The sequence below is a fragment of the Trachypithecus francoisi genome, unplaced genomic scaffold (assembly GCF_009764315.1).
Source record: "Trachypithecus francoisi isolate TF-2019V2 unplaced genomic scaffold, Tfra_2.0 Lachesis_group17, whole genome shotgun sequence".
NCBI classification, from domain to species: Eukaryota; Metazoa; Chordata; class Mammalia; order Primates; family Cercopithecidae; genus Trachypithecus; species Trachypithecus francoisi.
In genome coordinates this window covers 2,102,462-2,128,826 of record NW_022681462.1, presented here as the reverse complement: position 1 = coordinate 2,128,826, position 26,365 = coordinate 2,102,462, and the positions used below count along the sequence as shown (strand labels likewise).

The following is a 26,365-nucleotide window of genomic DNA, read 5'->3' as shown; positions in this document are numbered from 1 at the left end:
CTTTAAACTTCCACTTTTTTTTCTAGCCCTGAACTCTTACTTCTGGCACCTTGAGCCAGATAGGCTATAGTTTTTTTGTTGCCTTGACCCTGAAAGTTGGGGAGTGCCTTCAGGCCAGAATGTCACAAACTCACAATTCTTCCCTTCTCCAGTTGCAGTTTTAAAGAATAAGCTCCCCAGCAGCTTCTCTCTGTTCTTGAGCATTTTATTGTGCCTGTAAATAGCTGGTAACTTAAAAAACTTTTTGCAGGTCTGTATTAGTCTGTTCTCATGCTGCTAATACAGACATACCCAAGATTGGGTACTTTTAAAAGGAAAGAGGTTTAATGGACTCAAAGTTCCACATGGCTGGGGAGGCCTCACAATCATGGCAGAAGGCAAGGGAGGAACAAAGATATGACTTACATAGAAGCAGTCAAAAGAGCATGTGCAGGGGAACTCCCTTTTATAAAACCATTAGATCTCATGAGACTTATTCCCTATCACGAGAACAGCATGGGAAGGACTTGCCCCCATTATTCAATTACCTCCCACTGGGTCCCTCCCATGACATGTGGGAATTATGGGAACTACAATTCAAGATGAGATTTGGGTGGAGACACAGCCAAAATATATTTTTCCACCCCAGCTCCTCCCAAGTCTCATGTCCTCACATATCAAAACCAATTATACTTTCCCAACAGTCCCCTAAAGTCTTAGCTCATTTCAGCATTAACTCAGAAGTCCACAGTCCAAAGTCTTAGCTGACACAAGGTAAGTACTTTCTGCCTATGAGCCTGTACAATCAAAAGCAAGTTATTAACATAACCATTCCAAATGGGAGAAATTGGTCAAAATGAAGGAGATAGGGCGTCAAATCTTTTTTTTTTTTTTTTTTTTATAGTGGGAAATTGACTTTACTGAAATAAAGAGGGCGTCAAATCTTAAAGCTCTGAAATGATGTCTTTTGACTCCTTGTCTCATATCCCGGTCATGCTGATGCAAGAGGTAAGCTCCCTTGGATTTGGACAGCTCTGCCCCCAGGGGGCTTTTCAGAGTACAGCCCCACATCTGGTTGCTTTCACGGCTGGTATTGAGTGTCAGTGGATTTTCTAGTCGCACAGTGCAAAGCTATCAGTGGACCTACCTTTCTGGGATCTGGAGGATGGTGGCCCTCTTCTCACAGCTCCACTAGGCAATGCCCCAGTAGGGACTCTGTTGGGAGGGGTGGAATCTGAGCTCACATTTTCCTTCTGCACTGCCCTAGCAGAGGTTCTCCATAAGGGCCCCAGCCCTGAAACAAACTTCTGCCTGGACATCCAGGCATTTCCATACATCCTCTGAAATCTAGGCGGAGATTCACAAACCCCAGTTCTTGACTTCTGTGCACCCACAGGCCCAACACCACATGTAAGCCACAAAGGCTTAGTACTTGCATCCTCTGAAGCAACAGCTTGAGCTGTACCATTGGCCTCATGGCTGGAGCTGAAACAGCTGGGATGCAGAATACCCTGTTTGAAGGCTGCATAGAGCTGTGGTCCCTGGGCTCAGCCCACAAAACCATTTTTCCCTTCTAGGGCTCTAGGTCTGTGATGGAGGGCTGCCACGAAGGTCTCTGACATGCCCTGGAAACATTTTCCCCACTGTCTTGGTGATTAGCATTTGGCGTCTCATTATTTATGCATATTTCTTTTTTTTTTTTTTTTGAGACGGAGTCTCACTCTGTCGCCCAGGCTGGAGTGCAGTGGCCGGATCTCAGCTCACTGCAAGCTCTGCCTCCCGGGTTTACGCCATTCTCTCGCCTCAGCCTCCCGAGTAGCTGGGACTACAGGCGCCCGCCATCTCGCCCGGCTAATTTTTTGTATATTTTAGTAGAGACGGGGTTTCATCGTGTTAGCCAGGATGGTCTCGATCTCCTGACCTCGTGATCCGCCCGTCTCGGCCTCCCAAAGTGCTGGGATTACAGGCTTGAGCCACCGCGCCCGGCCATTTATGCATATTTCTGCAGCTGGCTGGGATTTCTTCCCAGAAAATGCAGTTTTCTTTTCAACCGCATCATCAGGTTGCAAATTTCCCAAACTTCCATGCTCTGTCACATCTTGAATGCTTTGCTGCTTAGAAATTTCTTCTGCCAGATACCCTAAATCATCTCTCTCAGTTTCAAAGTTCCACAGATCTCTAGGGCAGGGGCAAAATGCTGCCAGACTCTTTGCATAGCAAAGGGAACGTTTCATCCAGTTACCAGCAAGTTCCTCATCTCCATCTGAGACCACACAGCCTGGACTTTATTGTCCACATCACTATCAGCATTTTGGTCAAAGCCATTCAACGAGTCTCTAGGAAGTTCCAAACTTTCCTACGTTTTCCTGTCTTCTGAGTACTCCAAACTGTTCCAACCTCTGCCTGTTATCCAGTTCCAAAGTTGCTTCCACATTTTCAGGTATTTTTACAGCAACACCCCACTCCTGGTACCAATTTGCTGTATTAGTCTGTTCTCACGCTGCTAACAAAGACATACCAAGACTGGGTAATTTAGAAAGAAAAGAGGTTTAATGGACTCACAGTTCCACATAGCTGAGATAGCTGGGGAGGCCTCACAATCATGGTGGAAAGCAATGGAAGAGCAAAGGCATGACTTACTTGGTGGCAGACAAAAGAGTGTGTGCAGAGGAACTCCCTTTATGAAACCATCAGATCTCATGAGACTTATTCACTATCACAAGAATAGGATGGGAAAGACCTGCCCCCATGATTCAATTACTTCCCACTGGGTCCCTTCCATGACATTTGAGAATTATGGGAGCTACAATTCAAGATGAGATTTGGGTAGGGATACAGCCAAACCGTATCAAGGTCTTAAAATTGTTACCTGTAAAAGGATTTGCATGACTACTTCATATTGGCACATTATTGGCAGTTCTGTAAGTGTAGTTTGTGTGTGTGTGTTTCTGAGATGGAGTCTCACTCTGTCACCCAGGCTGGAGTACAGTGGCGTGATCTAGGCTCAATGCACCTCTGCCTCCCAGGTTCAAGCCATTCTCATGCCTCAGCTTCCCAAGTAGCTGGGATTACAGGCATGCACCACTGAGCCTGGCTAATTTTTGTATTTTTAGTAGAGATGGGGTTTTTCCATGTTGTCCAGATGGGTCTTGATCTCCCAGCCTCATTTATCCACCTGCCTCAGACTCCCAAAGTGCTGAGATTGTAAGTGTGAGCCACTGTGCCTGGCCTAAGCCTAGTTTTAATTTGTATTTCTCTTATCATTAGTGAAGTTAAACATCTTTTCATATTTTTAGGTCTATCTCTACATCTTACGGATAGTTTATTGTCTTTAGCCTATTTTTCTTCCACGTCTTTGGTCAGTTTTTCCCTTGAATTTTAAAGAGCTCTTTGTATTTTACAGACACCAGCCCTTTGTGTGCTATTTAGTGCAAATACTTTTTCTCCATTTGTCATTTGTCTTTTGACTTTGTTTATGGTGTCTTTGGAAATACATTTTTAAAAATAAATTTTTATCTAGTCAAGGTTAGCAACATTTTATTGCACCTGAATTTTGAGTTATATTTGGAAAACCTTTTTCTACATTAAGTTATAGAGGAATTCACTCATGTTTTCTTCTAGTACCTGTCTGTTTTCTTTTTTTTTTTTTTTTTTTTTTAACATTTAGGACTTTTATCGATTTGGAGTTTATTCTTGTATGTGGTGTGAGCCATGGATCTAATTTTATTCTTTTCCAATGGCTATGCATTGTCCCAGCACTTATTATTAAAGTTTCAGTGATTTGAGATGCCACCTTTATAATATACAACATTTCCAAATATGGTCAGCCGTCTGTATCCTCAGGTTCTGCATCTGTGGATTCAACCAACTGTGGATTGAAAATTACAGTATTCATGGCATGTGGAATCCATAAAGATGGAGGGCTGACTTTTTGTATCCATGGGTTCCACAGGGCCAACTGCAGGACTTGAGCATCCTCAGATTTTTGGTATCCAAGGGGTTCCTGGACCCAATCCTCTGAATACTGAGGGACAGTTGCAGATAGATATACAGATGGATAGACAGATAGATGATAGATGGATGGATAGATAGATAGACAGATAATATATATTATGTCTTTCCTGGACACTATTTTATTCCATCAGTCCATTTGCCTTTCCTTGTGATAGCACACAAGGAAAATTTTTTAACTTTTAAGTTTACGGGTACATGTGCAGGTTTGTTACATAGGTAAATGTGTGTCACGGGGGTTGGTTGTACAGATTATTTCATCATCCAGGTATTAAACTTAGTATCCATTAGTTTTTTTTTCTGCTTCTCTCCCTCCTCTCACCCTCCAACCCTCTGATAGGCCCCAGTGTGTGTTGTTCCCCCTGCCATGTGTCCATGTGTCTTATCATTTAGCTCCCATTTATAAGTGAGAACATGCAGTGTTTGGTTTTCTGTTCCTTTGTTAGTTTGCTCAGGATAATGGCTTCCAGCTCCATCCATGTCCCTGCAAAGGACATGATCTCATTCTTTTTTATGGCTGCATAGTATTCCATTGGTGTATATGTACCACATTTTCTTTATGCAGTCTATCACTGATGGGTATTTGGGTTAATTCCATGTCTTTGCTGTTGTGAATAGTGCTGAAATAAACATACGCATACATATGTCTTTATAATAAAAAAATTTATATTTCTTTGAGTATAAAGCCAGTAATGGGATTGCTGGATTGAATGGTATTTCTGTCTTCAGGTCTTTGAGGAATTGCCACACTGTCTTCCACAATGGTTGAACAAATTTACACTCCCACCAACAGTGTAAAAGCTTTCCTTTTTCTCCACAACCTCGCTAGCATTTGTTATTTTTTCACTTTTTAGTAATAGCCATTCTGACTGTTGTGAGATGGTATCTCATTGGTGCCACACTATTTTAAGCATAGAGATATCATAACGTTTTAATATGCTAATATAAGTTCCTCCTCAGAGTTTTATTTTTCCGTATTTTCTTAGCTACTCACATGTTTCTTTTTCCATATGAACTTTGTTGACAAAAAGAGTTAAACTCTGTAAAATATTTGTTGAGATTTATTCTGAGCCAAATATGAGTGACCACGGCCCATGACACAGCCATCAGGAGATCCTGAGAATTTGTGCCCAAGGTGGTTGGGGTTCAGCTTGGTTTTATCCATTTTAGGGGAGACATGAGACATCAATTTAATACCTTTAAGATATACAATGGTTCAGTCTGGAAAGGTTGGACAATTCAAAGTGGGAAGTTTCCAGGTTATAGGCAGATTTTAAAATTTTCTGATTGGCAATTGGTTGAAAGAGTTATTATCAAGGGAATGGAATGTGTGGGTTAAAATAAGAGGTTGTTGAGACCAAAGTTTTATCAAGCTGATGAAGCCTCCAGGTACCAGGCTTCAGAGAGAATAGATTGTAAATGTTTCTTATCAAGCTTAAGGTCTGTGTTGATGTTAATGCTAGAGGGTATAATGAGGCATGTTCAACCCCCACTTCCCCTCAGGGCCTGAACCAGTCTTTCAGGTTAAACTTTAGAGTGCCCTGGCCTAAGAGGAAGGCCGTTCAGATGGTTGGGGGGCTTATAATTTTATTTTTGGCTTACCACTTTACTATAAACTTTTCAAGCCTCATAAAATGTTTTCTGTTGTTTTTACTTGGATTGTGTTATAGTAATACATGAACTCAGGGAGAACTATCATCTTCACGATGTTCAGTCATCCTATCTAAAACAAGGGGTGTTCCAGTCTACTTTTGTATCTTTCAAGAGTGTTTCAAAGTTTTTCATGCATTGGTTTTGCACATTTCTTGTTAAGTTTATTCTAGGTACAGTCCATGCTCATTATTTACAGATTCCATACTTGTGAATTCACCTGCCTGCTTGTATTAGTCCATTCTTACATTGCTATAAAGAAATATTGGAGACTGGGTAATTTATAAAGAAAAGAGGTTTAATTGGATCATGGTTCTGCAGGCTGTACAGGAAGCATGGCAGCATCTGCTTTTGGGGAGGCCTCAGGAAGCTTTCATTTATGGCAGAAGGTGAAGAAGGAGCCAGTACTTACAATGCCAGAGCAGGAGAAAGAGAGGGGAGGGGAGGTGCTACACACTTTTAGACAACCAGATCTCATGAGAACTCAGTCACTATACAGTACTCAGGAGGGATGGTGCTAAACCATTCATGAGAACTCCATCCCCATGATTTAATCACCCTCCCACCAGGCCCTCCTCAAACATTGGAGATTACAATTTTTTTTTCCTTTTTGAGACAGAGTCTTGCTCCATTGCCCATGCTGGAGTACAGTGACATGATCTCGGCTCACAGCAATCTCTGCCTAACAGGTTCAAGCGATTCTCCCACTTCAGCACCCTCAAGTAGCTGGGACTACAGGCATGTGCCAACATACCCAGCTAATTTTTTGTAGAGACAGAGTTTCGCCACGTTGCCGAGGCTGGCGTTGAACTCCTGAGTTCAAACGATCCACCAATCTTGGCCTCCCAAAGTGCTGGAATTACAGGCATGAGCCCCCATGCTCAGCGAGGGATTATAATTTGACATGTGATTTGGGCCAGGACATGAATCCAAACCATATCAGTGCTAAAACTTAGTTGTAACCCCAAAACCAATACTCAAAGCATGTTTGCAGACAGGTGCATGCTAACAGAAGTGAAAAAATCTGAGTCACCTACTGCCTTCTTGTTTTAGTTCTCCTACTGTAAACACACTTATAGGGTTGGGCATGAGTATGTTAATGAGTCAGCAACATATATTAAGATATCTTTGAACAGAAACACACATAAAACAAAGTTATGTATTGATTAGTTGATGAAAATATGGTGACCAGAGGCCTGCAGGAACCTAATCTTGTATGTCCCCTAGGAGCAATGATTCAGTATTCAGTGTTAGATGCAACTTTACAGAATGTAACTACATGAATAGTGAGAATCAACTGCATTTTATTTTCTTTGTTGCTATTGTAAATGAGGTTTTTCACTATCAACATATCTTCTAATCGATCATGCTTTCTGTATATTGATTTCTATGTATTAAATTTATATCCTTCATCTCACTGAATTCTTTTGTTTGGATTAGTGTTATTGATTCAGGTTTTTCAGGTGTTGTCTTTTCTCATGTGCAAACATCATTTTCCTCCTTCTTTTCCAATTATTATTCCTCTAATTGATTTCTCTTGACTAGTTTTGTTGGCTACAACCCACCCACCTTTTATAAGGACAGTTTTTCCTCTATGCGGAACTGCTCCGAGTTGGTAATAGACTGTGTCATTGAGCTGTAGACTCCTAGAGTTGGAAAGCAGCTGAGAAGTATGTAGATGACTTTCACTTGATGCATGGAATCTTTTTTACATCACTTAATTGGTGATCCAGTCTCTTTTTGAATATCTGTTCCCTTTTTTCTGAAGAACATCTTTCTGTTTCAAGGATTCACCTCCTACCCATTCCACGTAGCTTATATCTGGTTTTCAATCACTCCATTCCTATAGCAATCACCCACGGCCCCTGGCTTGTGATCCAGGCCTATTATATAGGGTGGCCATAAAATCTAGATACATAGGCATTATTATTATCATCATTATTATTGTGTGTGTCTGTGAGTGTGTTTAACAGATTGAACCCCCTTTATTACTTCTGGTATATGCTAAACGTACAGATTTATTCAGCAAAAAAAATCAAATGCACAAATCATCTGAGGCAATGAAAGCATCCAGGTGCACGTTCAGGGATTTATGAAAATGCATTAATGTACTGTTGCCATTATTCTATAAAGCCAATTATCTTTAAAGGAGATTTAAATAATAAGAAAAAAAGCCTTTCATATATATACTGTCAGTTGCTATTTCTGGTACTCTTCATTGTCTGTGTCATTCAGAGCTGATTCCAATGAGCTTTTCTCTCTCTCTTTTTTTTTTTGAGATGGACTCTTGTTCTGGAGTCACCTCCTGGGTTCAAGCATTTCTTCCACCTCAGCCTCCCCTCCTGAGTAGCTGGGATTATAGGTGCAAGCCACCACACCCAGCTAATTTTTTTATTTTCAGTAGAGACAGGGTTCCACCATGTTGGCCAGGCTGGTCTCGAACTCAGCTCAGGTGATCCGCCCACCTCGGCCTCCCAAGTGCTGGGATAACAGGCATGAGCCACCACGTTTGGCTGGCTTTTCTCTTTATTATGGGTTATTTTCCTGCTGTTTTTCACGCCTGTCTTTAGGCCAGTCTTTGATTGGATGTCAGACATTGTAAATTTTACCTTGTTGGATGGTGAATATTTTTGCATCCATATAAGTATCCTTGATCTTTGTTCTGGGACACAGGTATTTGGAAACAGGTTTGATCCTTCCCAGGCTTGCTTTTCAGCTTTGTTAGGTTGGGACCATGGAAGCATTTAGTCAAATGCCAGTTTTGCTCTACTATTGAGACAAATTCCTGAATACTTTATCTGATGCCCCATGAATAATATTTTCCACTTTGGCTGAAGGAAACAGGAAATATTCCCAGCCCTGTGTAAACTGTAGGAATTATCCCTTGTAATCATTTTGAGTGGTCCTTTCTCTGGTCTTCAGTAATTTCCTCACAGCCATGCACTTATTAGCTGAAGACTCAACAGGGCCACCCCACAGGTCTCCAGAGAGCTTTCTCTCCACAGCTCTCTGCTCACCAGCCCTGACCCTGGTAAACTCCAGCTGCCTTGGTCTCTCAGAATTCCATGTCCGTCTCCTCATCTCCCAGAGGCTGCCAGGCTGTGTCTGGGTTCCCTCTCCCTATGCTGCAACCTGGAAATGTCTCCAGGAAGCAACTGGGACATGCACAGGGCTCATCACATTTGTCTCTCTAAGAGTACTGTCCTTATCACCCGACGGCCAACGTTTTAGAAACTGTTGTTACATACATTTTAGCAGGTGGGTTAGTTGTTTTGGTGGGAGTGTAAATCTAGTTTCTGCCATTCTGTATTGGTTGGAGGTGGAAGTTCACTGTTGTAATTGCAACTTCCTCCATTACACTGAAGTAGGCACTATCATTGAACACATCAAGTGATGGCCTCGTGCACTGCAATGTAACACCAATGCAACTAGTATTGTATATATTTGCCCTATACTCATTTGTCTCTGCTCATACCCCACCACCAGACACCAGTGATTGTTCCAATAAGAGTGGAGATGAAGAGAGTGAGATGGGTACAGAGGGAAGATAACCACCTTCCAAGTGTCTGCTGGAATCTCTCTGGAGCCTGGCAGGCTGTCAGCACTCAATTGCTTGTTGAATAATTGAATGAATGTACGCAGGCTCACATGCATGCTCGCATGAATAAATGAACCAATGCCTATGACTGGGTGGGTTTCTAAACTGCTCCACTAGTTCTCCAGACCAGACACCTTGCTTGCTTCAGACCTCGCTTCTTTCAGACCCTCATACCCTTCCTTCCTTCCAGGACACAACTCTCATTAGCGGAGACTGCTCCAGAGCCTTCCTGCTGGGAGGCAACGTCTGAGTTCTAGGAGGCATGCTGCCTCCCACAAGCACTGTTCCTTGCCTTGTTTCAAACAGTTCCCTCACTCTTCAATTCCTTCCTCACTGCATTATTGTTTTTAGCCTGATGCTGAGCGAATGTCCCTTATTTTATTTTCATATTTTTAGAAGTGGATTAGTCCTTTAATTTCTTCACCATAACCCTGGCTACTCCTAGTTTTCAGGAATGTGAATGCCACTTTTAATTGGATTGTAAATTTTTAGAGTATCAGAACTCTGCCCTATCTGTTCTATTTGCAAAAAGCATCCAATATTTTCCCTAATGATGACCTCTGCTGCTTTCATCTAGCCTCAGGGATCTTACTGACTAGATAAAGGAAATTTAATGGAGCGATTTCATTTTTGAGGTTAGTAAACATAATTGAATACTTTCATATGTCATTGCTAAAATGTGTTCAGAGAAAAATGGTAACAAATAATCCAACAATCCAATGGTTTTGAAATGTTTCCAGTGTAAGAGTTTTTATTCTGGTTTCGTGCTCAATTAGAGTTACCTACAACAGACTACAGACAAAAATAATTAGGGAAGGCTCAATGAACATGTCAGGAAACAATACAGTAGGGGATGTTCAGTCTTGCAGATCTCAGACAAGTTACCGGGTCTGAATTTCAGTCCCAACACTGGGTGACAAAATCTCTAATTTAGATGTGATAATTAATTTAAAACAAGATTGCCGGCTTGTATCCTGACTACGCTGACTTGTAAACAATTTGAAAGTCCTGTGACAGTCATCTTACAGGTTAAAACTTCTGGGGGTGGGGCGTCTACCAGAAGATGGAATACAATTTTGTGAGTACCGGCGGAAAACAGGATAAAGAACAGTCAGAAGAAGCCAGAACCAGTGTCGTCAAGCGGGCAGGGGAGGCGGCAGGGACAGAGGAGACAGGAGCGTTTGCCACAGACAGGGCAGGCGCGGGCGGCGCGGAGGGCGGCCTTACCTCAGTGGAGGGGCCGGCTCCAGCGTCAGGGCTGAGGTCTGAGCAGCCTGGAAGAGCGCTGGTCTCTTAAACATGGCTGCCACCAGACGGCCTCAAGATGTCTCCGAGGCGCTCCTCAGCCCTTTGCTGCTGTGGGTGGCTCCGAGAGTACAGGGCGGGGCTGCTCCAGGTGAAGGTGTGGCCATGATGGCTGCTGGGTCCTAGCCGCCTGGCCGCGGGGAGGCGGAGCTGGGCTGTCTGGGGAAGCGGAGATCACCATTACTTAAGGATGTAGGGTCTTTGCTGCACTGGAGCCTACACAGGCCCAGAATCTGGAGGATGACGTTAGGTGTGCCATTCTTGAAAGGGATTTCAGGGCGTTCCTGAGATAAGCGATGTTGTGTTCCCCCCCATCACCCAAACCTTGGGCTCGGAGTGTGTCCCAGGGCGGGACCCGTGGGAGCTGGTGCCGTGGGAGGAGCCGTCCGAGTCCGAGGGCGCCGCCTGCTGGAGAGGAGGCTGCTTGGCGGGACTCTTTTTCCTCCTGGGCTCCTCTGGTCTTGGCTCTCTGGAATCCTGCGTGTCCGCTTCTTTTAGTGGCCAGAAAAGGAAAGCAGAGTTCCTCGTCTCCACATCCTCTCTAGAGACAGAGAGAGATCGGGGTTACCCTGTCTTGATGGCTGCGGGATCGACAGAGATGTCCAAGCCATCCCCATGGCTGCTTCTCAGCTCCTTTGCCCACGTCCCTCTTCCCATGGAAAGGAGTCTCTGGAGCACTGTGCACCCAATGCTTTAGGCTGGGCTTAGTGCCACTCAGTTCATTTCCACGAGCCTTTGGTGTCTGGGAGCCTCCCACGGCATGGAGAACTTGAATATATAGACCGTCCTGACCAAGCCAGTGAAGGAACAACTCCAGCCCAGAAGCCCCTGGAAACGCCTCAGCATAAACCTGCGTCCGCCCCAGGGAGATGAGCTTGGCCCCATCACAGCCCAGTTCATCCCTGAACTGAAGCTTGTACATCAGAGATATTCTTTCACACCCTGAGTTTCTCTAATGACTCCGCAGTATACTATCGGGAACATTTTCCCAAATGTCCAAAATGGTATGATTCGTAATGACAATGAACTTCGGAATGACTATGAAGTCACTGAGCTAGATTACTATTTAGAAAATGCGCTGACAAAGCTTATTTACCCAGAAGTGCTGTCCTTCAAAGGTAGCACCTTGGGAACACCATGACCTCATTCCAGCTATGCCTCCATGGCTTACGGTTTTGGGAGCTCACCTTTTTTTCAGGGCCTTCAGGGTAAGTTAAGGACACCCGCCGCCTAGTGTTAAACCTTATTTTGTTCCCGTAATCAGTATCAGCTATCTTGATCGCCCTGCCTTCAATCTGAATAATTTTTTGTTTTGTTTTTATTCCACATAACTTCTGACTATTACTGCTTCAGATCCTTCTGGAAATTGTCAGGGAAAAAACAAAACAAAACAATAAAGTGGAAAGAGTTTTTGTTATTTCCAAATAGAAAACGCCATCATTCAAATCCCTTGTGAAAGAATCAAGATTCATTACACATGATAATTTTCAAAGCCTGGCTCAAAGACTCAGGAGAGAATTCCCAAGAGAGATGAAAACATTGGCCTGGGCAATAGCAGTGACATTGAGAAAAGCCTTTCTGGGAGGCCATAGACAAAAATCATCTTTAAATCTGAGGCCAGCGCTTGTGTGGATGTATAGGTTCTGTGATAGCAGGTTCTGAGAGACTTCTAGGAATCATGTTTCAAGGTTGCATTTACCGCCCCTGTTCTGTGAAGTCTAAACTCTTATCCATTACATTACCCTCAGCTATCCCTCAAATTGCTACCTCTCTCCAGAGCAGAATAAGTTGATATATTCTGTTTCTTTTTCACGTTTTTTCTCTATTTGCCATGAATTAGTATCCATGATTACAGTTCAGTCCCTAACCTATAATCTCTCAGAAAGAGGAGTGACAAGAAGGGGATGTGAGAAGTAGAGAGATTTTCAGGCACTAAAGGCATGGAAAGAACAAGGTAGGGAGGCGCCTACCCACTCGCCTGGAGGACTCTGGGAAGAAGAACAAGAGAGACCCAGGAGCAGCGTGTGGACAGCCCTCACCTAGGGGACCGGTCACCCAACTCACCGACCACCCGAATAATGGAATTCTAGTGAGGCAAAAATGAAACAAGAGGTGTCACTGTCATGGAAAGGTGCAAATGACATATTGTTAAGTGGAAAACACGTCACACAACAGAATGCATATTACATCTTCATTTTTGTTATGAAAATTGTGAATCCGTAAGGATGACCAGAGCCCTTGCATTAAACTGTTCACAGTCACCCTTGGAAAATGAATTCCAGTAGAGCTGTCACTTTCTTGACATTAAAAAAAGTTTGCAATTGTCATACATGATAAGGAGAAAAAAATACAGCTTTTGATATAAGCTGATATGAGCTTATGGTGAAATAAGAATCACCACAGTGGGGAAGACACTGTAGAAGGACCTACAAGGGAAAAATGGTGGTTACTTTCGAAATGTGGGACTATGGGTGGTTTTTGTATTATTTCTGCTTGTTTTTAATTTAGAAATGTTATTAACTCTGCATTACTTTTGGAATAAGAATAAAGCAGCACAAGTCATCACAATTAGTACAAAAAGCAGGCAGGAGTTTTGATAAAAGTCTTAAAGCAAATACCGCTTGGCTTCTGTATTTCACACTCCAGGACGGCTGTGGTCAGCCAAGTTCAAGATCTTTCACAAGGAAGTGTCTCCTTATGGGAGGGGTGGGAGCAGGAGGCAGGGTGGGTGTGAATCTGATGTGAAGGCCTCAACCCCACCCCCGTGCCCACACACCTCCCTCTCCTACCTGACCCAAGCCCACTCAGTGGAAGGGGGAGGGCCGCCAGGGTCCTGAACTCCAGCCAGCGGCGTTCTCCACCAGCACTCCTAGAAAAGACCCACTGAGTGGCTTTCTTTTCCCCAATCTCATGCCCAAACAGAGTTCAATTAAGTGCTCTATGAATTATGTTAGGCTACAGATCTGGTTGAATAACATGATCAACCTACAATAAATATGTGTGCCTGTTCAGAGCCGGGCAGCCAGGCGCTGTGCTGGTTCCACTTCTGGGAAGAAAGTGCTGAGTGTCCACTCCATGCCCTCCCGGGGTCCGAACCCACCCCCTTCGCTGGATGAAGCATTGGCAGCTTGTCAGTAATCCTGCTGGATCCCTGAGGTCTCGTTTGTATCCTGCCCTCAGTGTCTCTCTCTCAGCAAGGCTGTCTTAGAACATAAAGAACAAGAGGACCCATGGAGCAGGCACCAGCAGATGTTTGATGAAGACCCGGTGGGGGGCTTTCGACAGCTGAAGGGGCGGAGAATGAAGACGGATAAGCAAAGGCTGTTGCTATCTGAATTGCTAATGCTGGCCCTGAAGGCTGGCAAATCTCTGTGTCTCCTTGTGTCCCCTTGTCCCATGTCCTAGGGCACCACCACGCGCTTCCTGAATGTAAGCAGTGGCATGTGTCCTTCTGAATCACATAGGACACTCACAGACAGGGTTTGTTGCTGAACTGCACGTTTTTCAGGGCTTTGTTCCAGTGTAAGAAATGGGGCTTCTACTCCAACCGGAGGGGACGGAGGGAGCTAATGACATACAGAGGCTTAATGATTTCAAATGCACAGATGCCTCTTGGAAGAAAATCGTCAGGAGTGACCAGGCAAGATTAAGGGCAGTGATTCATCTAATGTAATGTCAGAGGCAGTGCTGAATCTTGACGTTTCACTCAATGACTTAATTTCACTGACGTCAGGAGACAATGTGAGTCCACAACACCACACGGGGTCCAGGGAGGAGCGTTAAAAACACTGTGGACGGTACCGTTTCCAATGGGACATACCCCCAAATCCAATGGCTTCACAGAAAGTTACTCAACCCCTCAAAAGAGAGATAATGAGAGGCTAATATTTTGTGTAACAGGGACTGGGGGGAACAGGGGTTGACCAGAGATCCAGACAAACCCCACCTGGCCCTGGGAGGGTCTCTCCTCCTGCCAACTCATACACAGCCACGTCCCCAAGACCACACAATGACCCTCAAGCAGCAAGAGAAGAACATGCCTCGCCTCCAGGGCCCCAGAACCCAATAGCTTCCTCCAGATGCCTGACGGTTTCTCTGGAGCGCAGAGGAAATGCTGAGTCCTATTTTGCTTTCCTGATATCACATTTGGAATGTTATTATTATTTTTTAAAAAATAAATCATACTCTCTCTAAAGAGACTTTTTTTTTTTTTTTTACAGTCTTGCTCTGTCGCCCAGGCTGGAGTGCAGTGGTGTGATCTCGGTTCACCACAAGCTCCAGCTCCTGGATTCAAGTGATTCTCCTCTCAGCCTCCTGAGTAGCTGGGATTAAGGACGCCCACCACCACGCCTGGCTAATTTTTGTATTTTTAGTAGAGGTGGGGTTTCACTACGTTGGCCAGGCTGGTCTCGAACTCCTGATCTCAAATGATCTGCCCACTTTGGCCTCCCGAAGTGCTGGAGTTACAGGCGTGAGCCACCGCCCCTAGACAAGAGTCTTCTTAAGGAGGAGTCTTGAAGGTAATTTGCCCAAGCCGTGCTCTGTTAAGGGTGAGGGGAGGAAGGATTCCAGCTCATCTGGGAGAGAGTTCTAGCTAGTTACGTGGCACCAGGTGTGTGTGTTCAGTTCAGGCGGCCTGAAACCCCAGCCTGTGGGTGGGGTTCTCCAATGGAGAACACCAGCAGCTGGAGCATCAGACCCACCAGGTACCTCCCCCTGCCCCGGCCAGAGGCCACAGCCCTCTGATGGAAACGGACAACAGGGGAGGCAGCCAGGGAAGGACTTGGCCTGTGAGTCCCCTGCCCTGGCAAGGCGAGAGAAGCCAGATGGAGGAAAATCCCCCTGTTCTGCCTGCTTCTTGTAGTTATTGAGAAGGACCACATGGGAGAAACTACACGTGTGTTCTCAAATGGAGGAAGTTAAACACAGGATAAGGACTATTCTCCCTCAGAAAAGACATCTCTGATGCCATGGAATGTAGCAGAAAGCTCAGGGAAGCTCCTGAAGGGAAGGGAAGGGAAGGGAAGGGAAGGGAAGGAAAGGGAAGGGAAAGGAAGGGAAGAGCAGTCATTTCCCTCCATCGGACACATTGTCTTGAAAGACACGCCTCTCAGCTGTGTGTCAGAGAATGCTGTCGTCATGCTGCAAAGGAAAGAGAACATCTGCACCCGCCTTGCTGGTTTCACATTGCAAATATGGCAATGCCAGCACCCCCTCCTTGAGGAATGAGTAGTCTGGAATTGAGCAATACTGATAACATATTTTATAAGCCAACCTTGTTTTTTTAGAAAAAGTCTTTAAGAATCATTTAGGTGTCAGATTTTAAGTTGAAAATGAAAATGTGCATCAGCTTTTGCCGTGTTCGATAGTTTTGAGCCCTTCGGCCTCCAAATGCCTTTCTTCCTGCCTTTCACTGTGCACCGTCCTCACTCAGAAGCCAGAAGAGAGACCTGCAGGAAAGGTCCCCGGAAGGAAGGAAAGGAGGATGGGGGGAAGATGGAGGCTGTTTGGGCCCAGGCATCCCTTGTCTTACCCTGCAAGCAGATAGCTATAGTAAATTCAGTATTTAAAAATTAAATTTAGTCAAATAATGTTCTGTTGGAGATGTAACCTACACTACATGTCTTTACTAGCCTGTGAAGACAGCATCAGGATTTTTTTAGATGGCCTCATTTGGAATGTAAAAAGTAAAGTAGAGATTCCTCTTCAAAGACTTTCCTCCCCATCTAATTAGGAATAAATAGTAACTTCTCTTAGAAGCAAAATGTATTCAAAGACCTGTGCTAACATTCTTAAACATCTGCTAGCCGTAATAAAGAAATCAATGTACTTCATGTTCTTAGCTCCCACTATTTAGCCTAAATACTTGCCCTGGCATATATATATATATATATATATATACACACACATACACACACACACACACATACATACATACTGGTCCAAGTCAGCATTAGGTCATAGCCTGTTCCTCTTCCTTATCTGAAGGTGTTTTTACCTTTCTCAGCATTCCACAAGTTACTTCCTCCTTCCTTTGTTCTCCTCTGCCTTTGACTCTTTTAAAAAGTTCTAAGTTGTTAGCCAGTCAGGAGAAATACAGAACGTGAGGTCCCGTTCCAGCCAGTGGAAACCGGACACAGCAGTAGGGTGGACGCATCAGGTTATAAATGACCCTGCTCCTTTGTTCGGTGTACTCTCATGGCAAAATTGCTGGCAAATGTACCCATTCTGCAGGAAATAAAAATGGCCTTGCTGAGGAAATTAAATTATGTTCAAGTGCTATTTCTTTACAGCACCAGGAACGAGCATTTCTAACAGGAATAATGGTGTGAACGCTCCCTAAGGAACACATTTGTAAAGTAAGTGAGAAAGAGCTCCTGAGGAAAGGACCTACCAGAAGGAAATTCCAGCACAGATACAAAATCAGACCTACACCTTGTTTTTTTTTTTTTTTTTTGGCTGGAGTGCAGTGGCTGGCTCTCAGCTCACTGCAAGCTCTGCCTCCCGGGTTCACGCCATTCTCCTGTCTCAGCCTCCCGAGTAGCTGGGACTACAGGCGCCCGCCTCGTCGCCCGGCTAGTTTTTTGTATTTTGTAGTAGAGACGGGGTTTCACCGTATTAGCCAGGATGGTCTCGATCTCCTGACCTCGTGATCCGCCCATCTCGGCCTCCCAAAGTGCTGGGATTACAGGCTTGAGCCACCGTGCCCGGCAGACCTACACCTTTATGTTTGTACTCGCTTCTGCTAGCCCTGATGACAGAAACAGAGACAGGTTAAGCTCTGAACTTAGTAGGTTGAATGTGAACTCTGCTTATGAGAATTAAACTAGTCTCTTGCTCCCACAGAGGCAGCCAAAACAAAAAAGAGTGGAAATTACAATGGGGGATGAGGGAGTCAATGAAGACTTCCACGGTGTGAAGCCCAGAAGCAAAAGTAGATAATTCACAGTGAAGAGTTTTAAGTAAGGCCTGGGGAAGGTAGAAAACAAAGGCTTTTCTCGACATACAAAGATTTGCATTTCCATTCTAAAATAATGGTTGATAACACTGAGTTTGGTGAAAATGGGTAATACTTAGATACATCAGCTCATATTCCTTCACAAGGAGCTGTGATTTGGACATCATAGGAGCCAGAAGCGAGACCCACAGGGACCACTGTTGGGGTAGAAGTTTGAGATGAACGGAAAACGTCCTGCTGTTTTAAATGAATCTAGACAAAGAATGGAGAATTGCGGCATATGCTTTTGATAATCATAACTAAGGAAAGGTTCTCTGTGGAGCCGCACACCCCTTGAGGAGCACTGCTGGGCATCTGCTAGCATGTATCTGTATATATTGATTTGTTCCTCAAATAGTCTTTGGGGGCATTCTGTGAGCTGGTCTCTGGCAACAGGGATTCAGAGGCAGTCAGAGCCTGTCCCCTACCTTCAAGGACTTGTGCCTACAGAGTCCAATGAAAGGAAATTTTCTTTAACGGAAACCTCTACGGACTGCAGTGGGACCACCTCACTACCTGGGGGTGCTGGGGTGCTGGGACATCGCATGGTGGTGCTGATGTTTGAGCTCAGTCTTGGAGTTCCTCAGGTGGCCGAGGGCAAGGAATAGCTTTTCAGGGAGAATACTTAATCTGGTGAAGTCACAGAGACCTGAGAAAGCATGGTGTGGGCAAAACCTACATGTAGCTTAATGTGGTTAGTATGTAGAAGGCATTGGCGGGTTAGCTGGGAGTGGCTAGGAAAAAATGAGGTAAGGTAGGCAGCTCTGGGCCAGACCAACAAGAAGCTAAGCTGGGATAAGAAGGGGTGATGGGGATGGGGTTCTGAAGGATTTTTAAGTGTGGAAGGGACACGGGCAGATTTGCATGTGAGGAAGTTGATTCTGCTCAGCCCTTATGGTGAGTGACTGGGACTGTGGCAGGAGAAGGCCGGAGGACATGAGCACTCCTGGCCAGTTAGGATCCCTGTAACCTGGAGACCAAGGGGTTGTGGTAGGTGAGGGACAAGCAGCAGCCAAAGATGACCACCAGATTTCTGGCTGGACAGCTCCGTGACTTGTGGGTGAAAGGGTGAACTGAGATGGGGAAGCCCGGGATGGGAGCAGGTTTGTGGGGAACTGTGATTTCAGTTTCAAATGTGCTGAATTTTTGAGATTCTGTACACTCAGGTGGAAATATCCAGTGGGTGGTTGGAAATAATGCAGTTCCCACAATGTGCCGAACACCTGCCAGACAATGACCATCCCCAAATCTTCACACCATCGTAATCCTGCAGACGAGCTCACAGTCAACGAGCAACCACAAAACTAATGAGGGCAGGGCTGGGATAGAAACCCAATCTTGGTTCCAATGCGCTTCCCCCTATAGTTGCCCGCCATGGCTGCACCTTGCAACCAGCTGGGGGCTTTCAGAAAAACCCACCTCCAGGCCCACTCTCAGAGTCTGACTGTGACGCACAAGCACAGGAGAGCAGGCTGGGTTGGAGAAGGAGACATGGGGTCCTTAGCGCAAAGGGAGTCATGAAGGCAGTGGGTGGCAGTGAAGTCAGAAAACTCAGAGAGGTGGAGCAGCAACAAGCCTCAAGAGGAGGGGCTAGGGCAGAAGGAGGGGCTGGTGGTGTCCAAAGTGACTGCAGGAGCAGACTCAGTCAGTGAGGGCAGAGCTCACTGGTTCAGGCTCATGAGAGGTCCCGTGTGGCCTCTGTGGAAGGAGTTTCTTGGAAGGTAAGGGCGGACGCCAATACCCAAGGCTCAGGAGTGAAGAGGAGGCAGGGGAGTGGGGACGTTGAGTCTATCCGACGGTGCATGGAGACTGGCAGTGAAGGGCAGGGAGCGTGCTGGATCATACTGCGGAACCAAGGGAGTGGTAGTTATTCAGGAGTGTGTGTGTTTGTGGGTGCTGCGTGTGTGTGAACAGGAGGTCAACCTGTGTACTTGCTGAGGTGAAGGGCTCAGTGAAGAGGAGCTAAGGAGAGAGGTGAGAAGAATCCAGGGATCACTGATGGATCCAGGACCTGAGGCAGCGGAGGATGGGCCTCTGGAGCCTAGTGGACAGATCGGCCTGGGGTGAAAGGAAGGACACTGATTCTTTGACATCAAGGGCAAAGGCAGAGACTTCCATAAGCCCAGAGGTGGGAGATCAGATGTGGAGGGAGAGGATGTCTGATGGTTCTGTGACAAAGTAGAAGGTAAGGCCATTGGGAGAATGAAGGTTAGCACCCAAAGACAACCTGCAAGCTCTAAGAGAAACCGGAAGATGTTTCCTGGGTCCTTTTCCCCAACACTGGCTCAACATCCATCTTCACCTCTTTTTGTATGGCCTTGACTCCAAGGTCATGGCTCCATGACCCCAATTTTGATGCCCCTCATTGGCCCCATGGACTTGAGTTTGTGTTTGCTCTGCAGGCTTCCCCCTTTCCTTTTGCCTTGGCTACCTTTAGTCTACCTTTACAGCTCTTAGCAATCCTGCTGCCTCAGCTGAAAATGTGTTGACTCCACTGCAGACCCTGGAAGCCACGGCCCCCAACACCCTGAACTGGCTACAGGCAAGCCAGGGTCAGCCCCTTGCTCCCACCTCCCAGCAAGAGGAGAGGTAGGTAGGTGACTGGACCCAAATGCAACTTAATTAGAAGGCCTTGAATCTTTACAAACAAAAGGGGAACAATTCTTTCATATTCATGACATATTCATGAATGCTTTTCTGAAGGGTCAAATCATGTTGAATTTGAGAAGAGAACCAGATGGATGAATACACAGTGGGTGAAAGGTGTGACGTTGAAGGGATAATAATCACAGAGCTACATTTTAAGTAGGACATTCTCCACCTCTGCTTTTCTTCCCTAGTATTTAGAGGTCATGGATCTCTTCTCAAAAACAGATTAAAGGTGCAAGGATATAAGTTAATATTCAAGAGATAAAAGTTGAGTACACTTACACTTCTGTATCCTCAGGAACTGGGGGTGACTTTATGTGAGAGCAAGAGACCGCATACTTATTTTGGCTGATCTTAATAAGTGCACTCCGAGGGCAAAATTCCTGTAATAGCACCAACAGAGTTCACTCAATTTAAATCAGAAATGTCCACCATTCAGATATAATTTTATTCTAGCTCAACCCATTATAATAGCTTCTAGTCATTATCCTATTCAGGGTGACACTTAAAAGAACAGTTTAAATTCAGAGCCTCACTTGATAATTATTTGCTGAATAAAAGTCATCAGAGTCCTCTCTGTCATTTCTCCATATTCTGGATCAATTGCCAAGTGTACCCACGTAAGACACACACACGCACGCACACGTGCACGCACATACACCTTCATATAACCACCTTCCTTTCTATCTTTATTTCAGCCTTTGGCCACCACTTTTGCTGACTGCCCCACCTTCAGCCTCTTCGGGTCTCCCCAAGTCCCTATCAGAACTGTCTCCAGTATCCTTCCCCACCCCCCGACCCTGCCCCCACCACCCTCCACCCCCGGCCATGCCACTCTAGCCTGCAGGGCCCCACATCCTGTAGGTAAATTCCAAAGTCCTTTCCTGGGCTCTGTGGCTTCCCCTCAGGGATCCTAGGCCAACTGCCTCATCTGTCTCCACAGCCTAGGGCATGCCTGGGGACATCTCTTAAAACATCCCTCCCTTTCACAGTTGATATGCCCAGAGTTGTCCCACACGCCAGGGAGAGGAAGGCTCTGCCCTTCCAGATGCTTCTCTACTGCTATCCGGACAGCTTCAGGAAACTCCATGTTCTCCAGGGGGTTTTTTTCTGGAGTGATTAGCAGACACCTCCTAATCTGTTTGTCCTGTTGGATTGGATACAGTGCTCCAGTGGCCGCTGGCTCTGATGGTCTTTCTCCTTCACCCTTAACCCTAAACTTCATTTCCCATGCTCCTCTCCCTGATGGAACTACCTCATGCCATAGCCAAGGATGTACTGGATATTTTTATTCTGTATTCTAGGCAGCTGGGCACGGTAGTTGAGAGGGTAGGCCATGGAGCCAGATTGTCTGCATTCAAATGCCTGCTCAACACGCCAGGTGTGTGCTTTAACTTCTTGCTTCAATTCCTTTTCTGGAAGTCAAGATAATAATAGTCTCTGCCTCACGGTGTTCTGAGGATCCAAGGGTCCGCTCTGTGTAAAGCACTTGGATTGGAATGCATGGCACGTAGTAAGGTCCTAAGAAAGAGCCACTGTTACCTGGCGTTTTGCTCACCAATCTAGTTCACTTGTGGGTCTGTTTTCCAGGCATGTTAAGTCATCCATCAAAACAATGTCATTTTCCATTAGGAATGTCGTTCATTCAAGTAATTTAAAAAACAATTGTGAGACCCTTCTCTTCATCAGGGGTTGTGCTGGGAGGGACAAAGGTGAACAGACATGGTATCTGCCTTTAAGGGTTGAGAGGCTGGTGAGGAAGCCAGTTTGGCAAGAGCAATGTAGTGGACAGGAGGGCCTGAGGGCCCTGCAGGAAGTCAGGATCAGGCAGAGTCTTTAGGGTGACAGCAGTTTAGGGGAAAGGAGATGGGGGAGGGCAGTCCAGGAAGAGGCCAGAGTCTGGGACTCGGAAAAGCCCACCACATTCAGGAAGCAGTGAGCCTTCCACCTGGCTGGAGGTCAAGCTCATGGAGCCGGCTGGGGCCACACAGGGGTCCAGGGGGATTCTCCCCGAGCGTGACACGAAGCATGTGTGTGGGTTGGACAAACGACATCATCAGTTTTGTAAACTGATACAGAATTCTTCTAAAACTTTTAGAAAAATTACGTAGAGAAATATATAATTAAGGAAGGATTTCTTAAACAAACACAGACAGGGCAGAAGTAGAAGAGGGATAAATCTGACCATATTAAAATTTAATGCTTCTCTGTCAACAAAAATGCCAAAGTTAAAAGACAAGCAACAGACTGGCGAAAACTGTCGGCTGCATAGATCACCAAGAATTGCTACCCGGAAGACACAGAAGACCTCCCCTAGTCAATAAAAAAGACAAACGACCCGACAGACAATACAGACCCTTAACAATTATCTGTCCAATGAGCAAATCAATCTAGAGCTGATACAGTTAATGGAGTCATTCCCACTCGCTAGCCCTGGGGAGTGCGGGAGGAAGGGATCTGCGTGATGCTACCAACCTCCGCAGCCGCATCATCACTACTGTTACCTAACACATGCCTGCCAGACACACAGATCTTTGACATCTTTCACATGTCTTTTCCTCAAGCCTCACAATCACCCTGTAGGGCACACATAGACAGATATAGATATCGATATGTAAAGTATTCATTTTATATGTGACCAAACTGAGTGTCGGGGGTGAAGCCACCTGCCCAATACAGAGTGAATGTTCAAATAATTCAAACACAGGTGTTTTGTTTTGTTTTGTTTTGTTTTGTTTGTTGAGACAGAGTCTCGCTCTGTCGCCCAGGCTGGAGTGCAGTGGCCGGATCTCAGCTCACTGCAAGCTCCGCCTCCCGGGTTCACACCATTCTCCTGCCTCAGCCTCCGGAGTAGCTGGGACTACAGGCGCCCGCCACCTCGCCTGGCTAGTTTTTTGTATTTTTTTTTTTAGTAGAGATGGGGTTTCACCATGTTAGCCTGGATGGTCTCGATCTCCTGACCTCGTGATCTGCCCATCTCGGCCTCCCAAAGTGCTGGGATTACAGGCTTGAGCCACCGTACCCGGCCTTTGTTTTGTTTTTAACTGTAAAGCCTGTGTTCTTTTCACTCTCCTCCACTTTGTCCCCATCTGCCCTTAGTCTCCCAACTTCTGCCAATTCTGGAGGTGGTTCCTAGGTAAGTAGGAGATGGGGAACCAGGTAGTGGCACCCCAATACAGGGGACACAGAGGAGAAGGAGGCACTTGGGGAAAGGGAGTGCACTGGCTTGCGGAGTCTGAGATGCCCGTGCTTACCCGGAGGGAGTGCTTCAGGACGACCCAGTTAGAAGCACAGGGTTGGAGCTCAGGGCAGCAGCGGGGCTGGCACTTCTGGCACAGAGGAGGTGTCCAGAGATGGAGGCTCACTCCGAAAGACGCAGGGAGGAGGCAGAAGAGGATAGCACTAGGAGGGGCCCAGGAGGTGCCCAAGTCTGCAGGGCCAGCAGGGGACCTCAGGCAGGGGCAGGAGAAGGAGGAAAAGTAGGATGATGACGAGGAGGAAAAGGAGGATGAGGATGAGGAGGATGGAGAGCCAGAGAGACTGGTGCTCCAAGACCCTAGAGTGAGCCTGTCTCTCCGTCAAATGCAAAGCACGGTTCAGCCATGGAAGCCAAAGGACTGCACAGCACAGGCAGCAGAGGCCATGGCCACCTCAGTGAGGGCAGGGTCTGTGTGGCACAGTGGGCAGAAGCCAAAACACAGGGTGTGGAGAGCAGGGCAGCAGATGCAGCCAGGGAAACCATTCCTCAAGAAGCCTGGCAGTGCCAGGGAACAGCTTGGCATTGCCCAGGAGAAAGCCTTTTTCTAAAGGAAAATCTACTTACTCTCCGGTTGTTGCACTTCAAAACCGTGTAGAATTTTTCTGCGGCCACGTGCTTATTGGGAAGTGCTATGACAATGGCAGGGACGTAGAAGTCAAATCCTTTGGGTATCACAATTTTGGCAAATACATAATCTCCAACCTGCAGAGGAGAGCACAGAGCAAATATTTTGCTTATGGATTGTACAGACAATGTTAATATAAGGTTGTTTTAAAACACTACAAGGCAACTGGCGAGTACTGACGCTAAAATTCAAATACATATTTTTTTCTCAGTTAAGAAAGAGTTCCAAGATTCTCTGGGCTCATTGGGCCACGTCTGGAATTTTGTGATCAGTTTGGGAAGCCCCATTGTAGTAGGACTTCACCAACTGACCAGGGCCCAGGGGTCAGCCAGCAAGATGGTGAGGGTTCTGGAAACCACACCCTGAAGAGACTAGTTGAAAGAACCCAGGGTGTTTGTCATGCAAACATCCTCAACAGTGTTCTCATCTGCCAGAAGGGCTGTCACCAAGACGTAGAAAGGGAGAGGTTTGTTTAATGTTGCTCTAAAGCACGCATCCAGAATCCATGGGTAAAAGTCACAAATGGAGAATCTGCAGGAGAAAAAGTATCTTGTGGAGGGACATGCGGAGCCTGCGGGCCCTCGTGCATCGTCAGGGGACAACAGCACTGTTGCGTGCCAGGGCTCTGACTGGGAAGCAGCAACAGGCCCGAGGGTAAATTCTCCAATTCCCCCTCCAGCGCTTCTCCTCCAGGCTCACAATGGGCAAGACACAGCAGCAGGGTGCTCTGCAAGGATTTCCCTCTACTCCTGGGCCTTGAAGTGGGAATTAGGATCGTGGCAAAAGGATGAGCCAGACACGGCACAGCTTTTATGAGTTTGTGACCAGATGAGAACACATTAGTCTGGCTCATCCGAGGCAGGAGAACAGGGTCTGGAGTCAAGGAACTTAAGGTCAATTCGTGCTGACTTTCTAAGGCTGAATCGAGGGAAGCACCAAGGTCTGGGGGGGCCAGGGAATCTGGGGCCCATTCATGAGAATTTCCTCAAGTTAAATCAAAGGGAAAACATCTGGGTATGGGGCAGGGAACCTAAGACCCATCACCACAAACTTCCTAAAGCTCAACCAAAAGCAAAAACCCCATCTCCTGACGCCGGGTAGCAAAGGATCGAAGGCCAGTCTCCCTGCAACCCTCCCCTGCCACCCCAGCTCAGAGGGAAAGGGAGTGTGCCTTGGAGTGCCCAGAGGCCAAGCAGGGGCCATCCCTTCATCTGCACAGGGGCCAATTCACCTCAGCCTTTAATTAGCCACAGACCAAATCCTTCATCCAGAAAAGCGGTAGTCCATAGGGACCTCAAAAGGAGTATTTAAAACCCAGAAATCTTTGTCACGGCGCCCTTCTGTCTCTTGCGGCCCATTCCCACTCTGTGGAGTGCTTTCTCACTTGAATAAATCCCTGTTTTCGCTGCTTCATTTCTGTGTTCCATTCCTTTGTCACTTTATTTGTGTATATTGTTTAATTCTTTGTTCAAAACACCAAGGACCTGAACAACTCATACTCACAGCCTTTCTTCCGGTAACACATATGTGGAATGCACATTTGGGGTAACTGCATTACGATATCACCGTCTGACATCAGTTGATTACCTCCGCCCTTGTTATTATGTAATAGAGTGGAGTGGAGTGGAGTGGAGTGGAGTGGAGTGGAATGGAATAGAATAGAATAGAATTTTTTGCAGTTAAAAGTGTCCACAGTACTGGCAGCTACAGCAATGCCCTTTCCCCAACCTCTATTGTCTTGTAAAGGGACAAGGACCTCAAGGTGCAATGCAAACAAGTCTGTGCAGCCCTGAGCTACATAACAAGGAGTTGGCAGGTCAGCGTCATGAGCAAAGAAATCGCCAGGCGATGGGTCCCCCAACAGGGGCCGTGGTTCTTCCTGCCCAAACACATCCTCCCTGCAGGAGCCTGTGTAGGTTCAGCAAAGGGCCAAAGAGTGGCCTTGGCATTCTATGTTATCCAGAACTCTGTGGATGGTGAAAAGGGGCCAGAACACAGCAGAGACTGGGTACCTGGAGCAGTGGGCAGGGCATGGCGCCCCCCACAGGCATGATGAAGGAGGTGGACACGACCCTGGTGTCTCCATACCTGAAGTCCACCAGTGCTTGGGTGCGGCTCACACACTTCTTCACAACCCCTGCAAGGAATCAAAGAAAACATAAAATGTAAAGACAAATAACATCCCTTCCCGTAGGCTTGTGTCATCTTTCTGGCCACACCGAGTTATAACACTTTGCCTGTTTAAATCAGTGTGCCCCTTTGATTTCTCCAGCAGATAATGTTGGGTACCAT

At 46.1% G+C, this 26,365-nt stretch overlaps 1 protein-coding gene across 1 annotated transcript in view; it reads right to left on the bottom strand.

Annotated features, from left to right (window-relative positions):
- Positions 1 to 9,978: 9,978 nt before the first annotated feature.
- The window catches only part of VWA3B (von Willebrand factor A domain containing 3B), a 234,627-nt gene continuing 218,240 nt past the window's right edge, over positions 9,979 to 26,365 (bottom strand). Inside the window, 6 exon segments of the mRNA XM_033238936.1 lie at positions 9,979 to 10,651; positions 10,653 to 10,702; positions 10,868 to 11,084; positions 20,472 to 20,572; positions 24,013 to 24,150; positions 26,086 to 26,210. Coding sequence (XP_033094827.1) covers positions 10,558 to 10,651; positions 10,653 to 10,702; positions 10,868 to 11,084; positions 20,472 to 20,572; positions 24,013 to 24,150; positions 26,086 to 26,210 — 725 coding nt within the window. The 3' untranslated portion in view covers positions 9,979 to 10,557.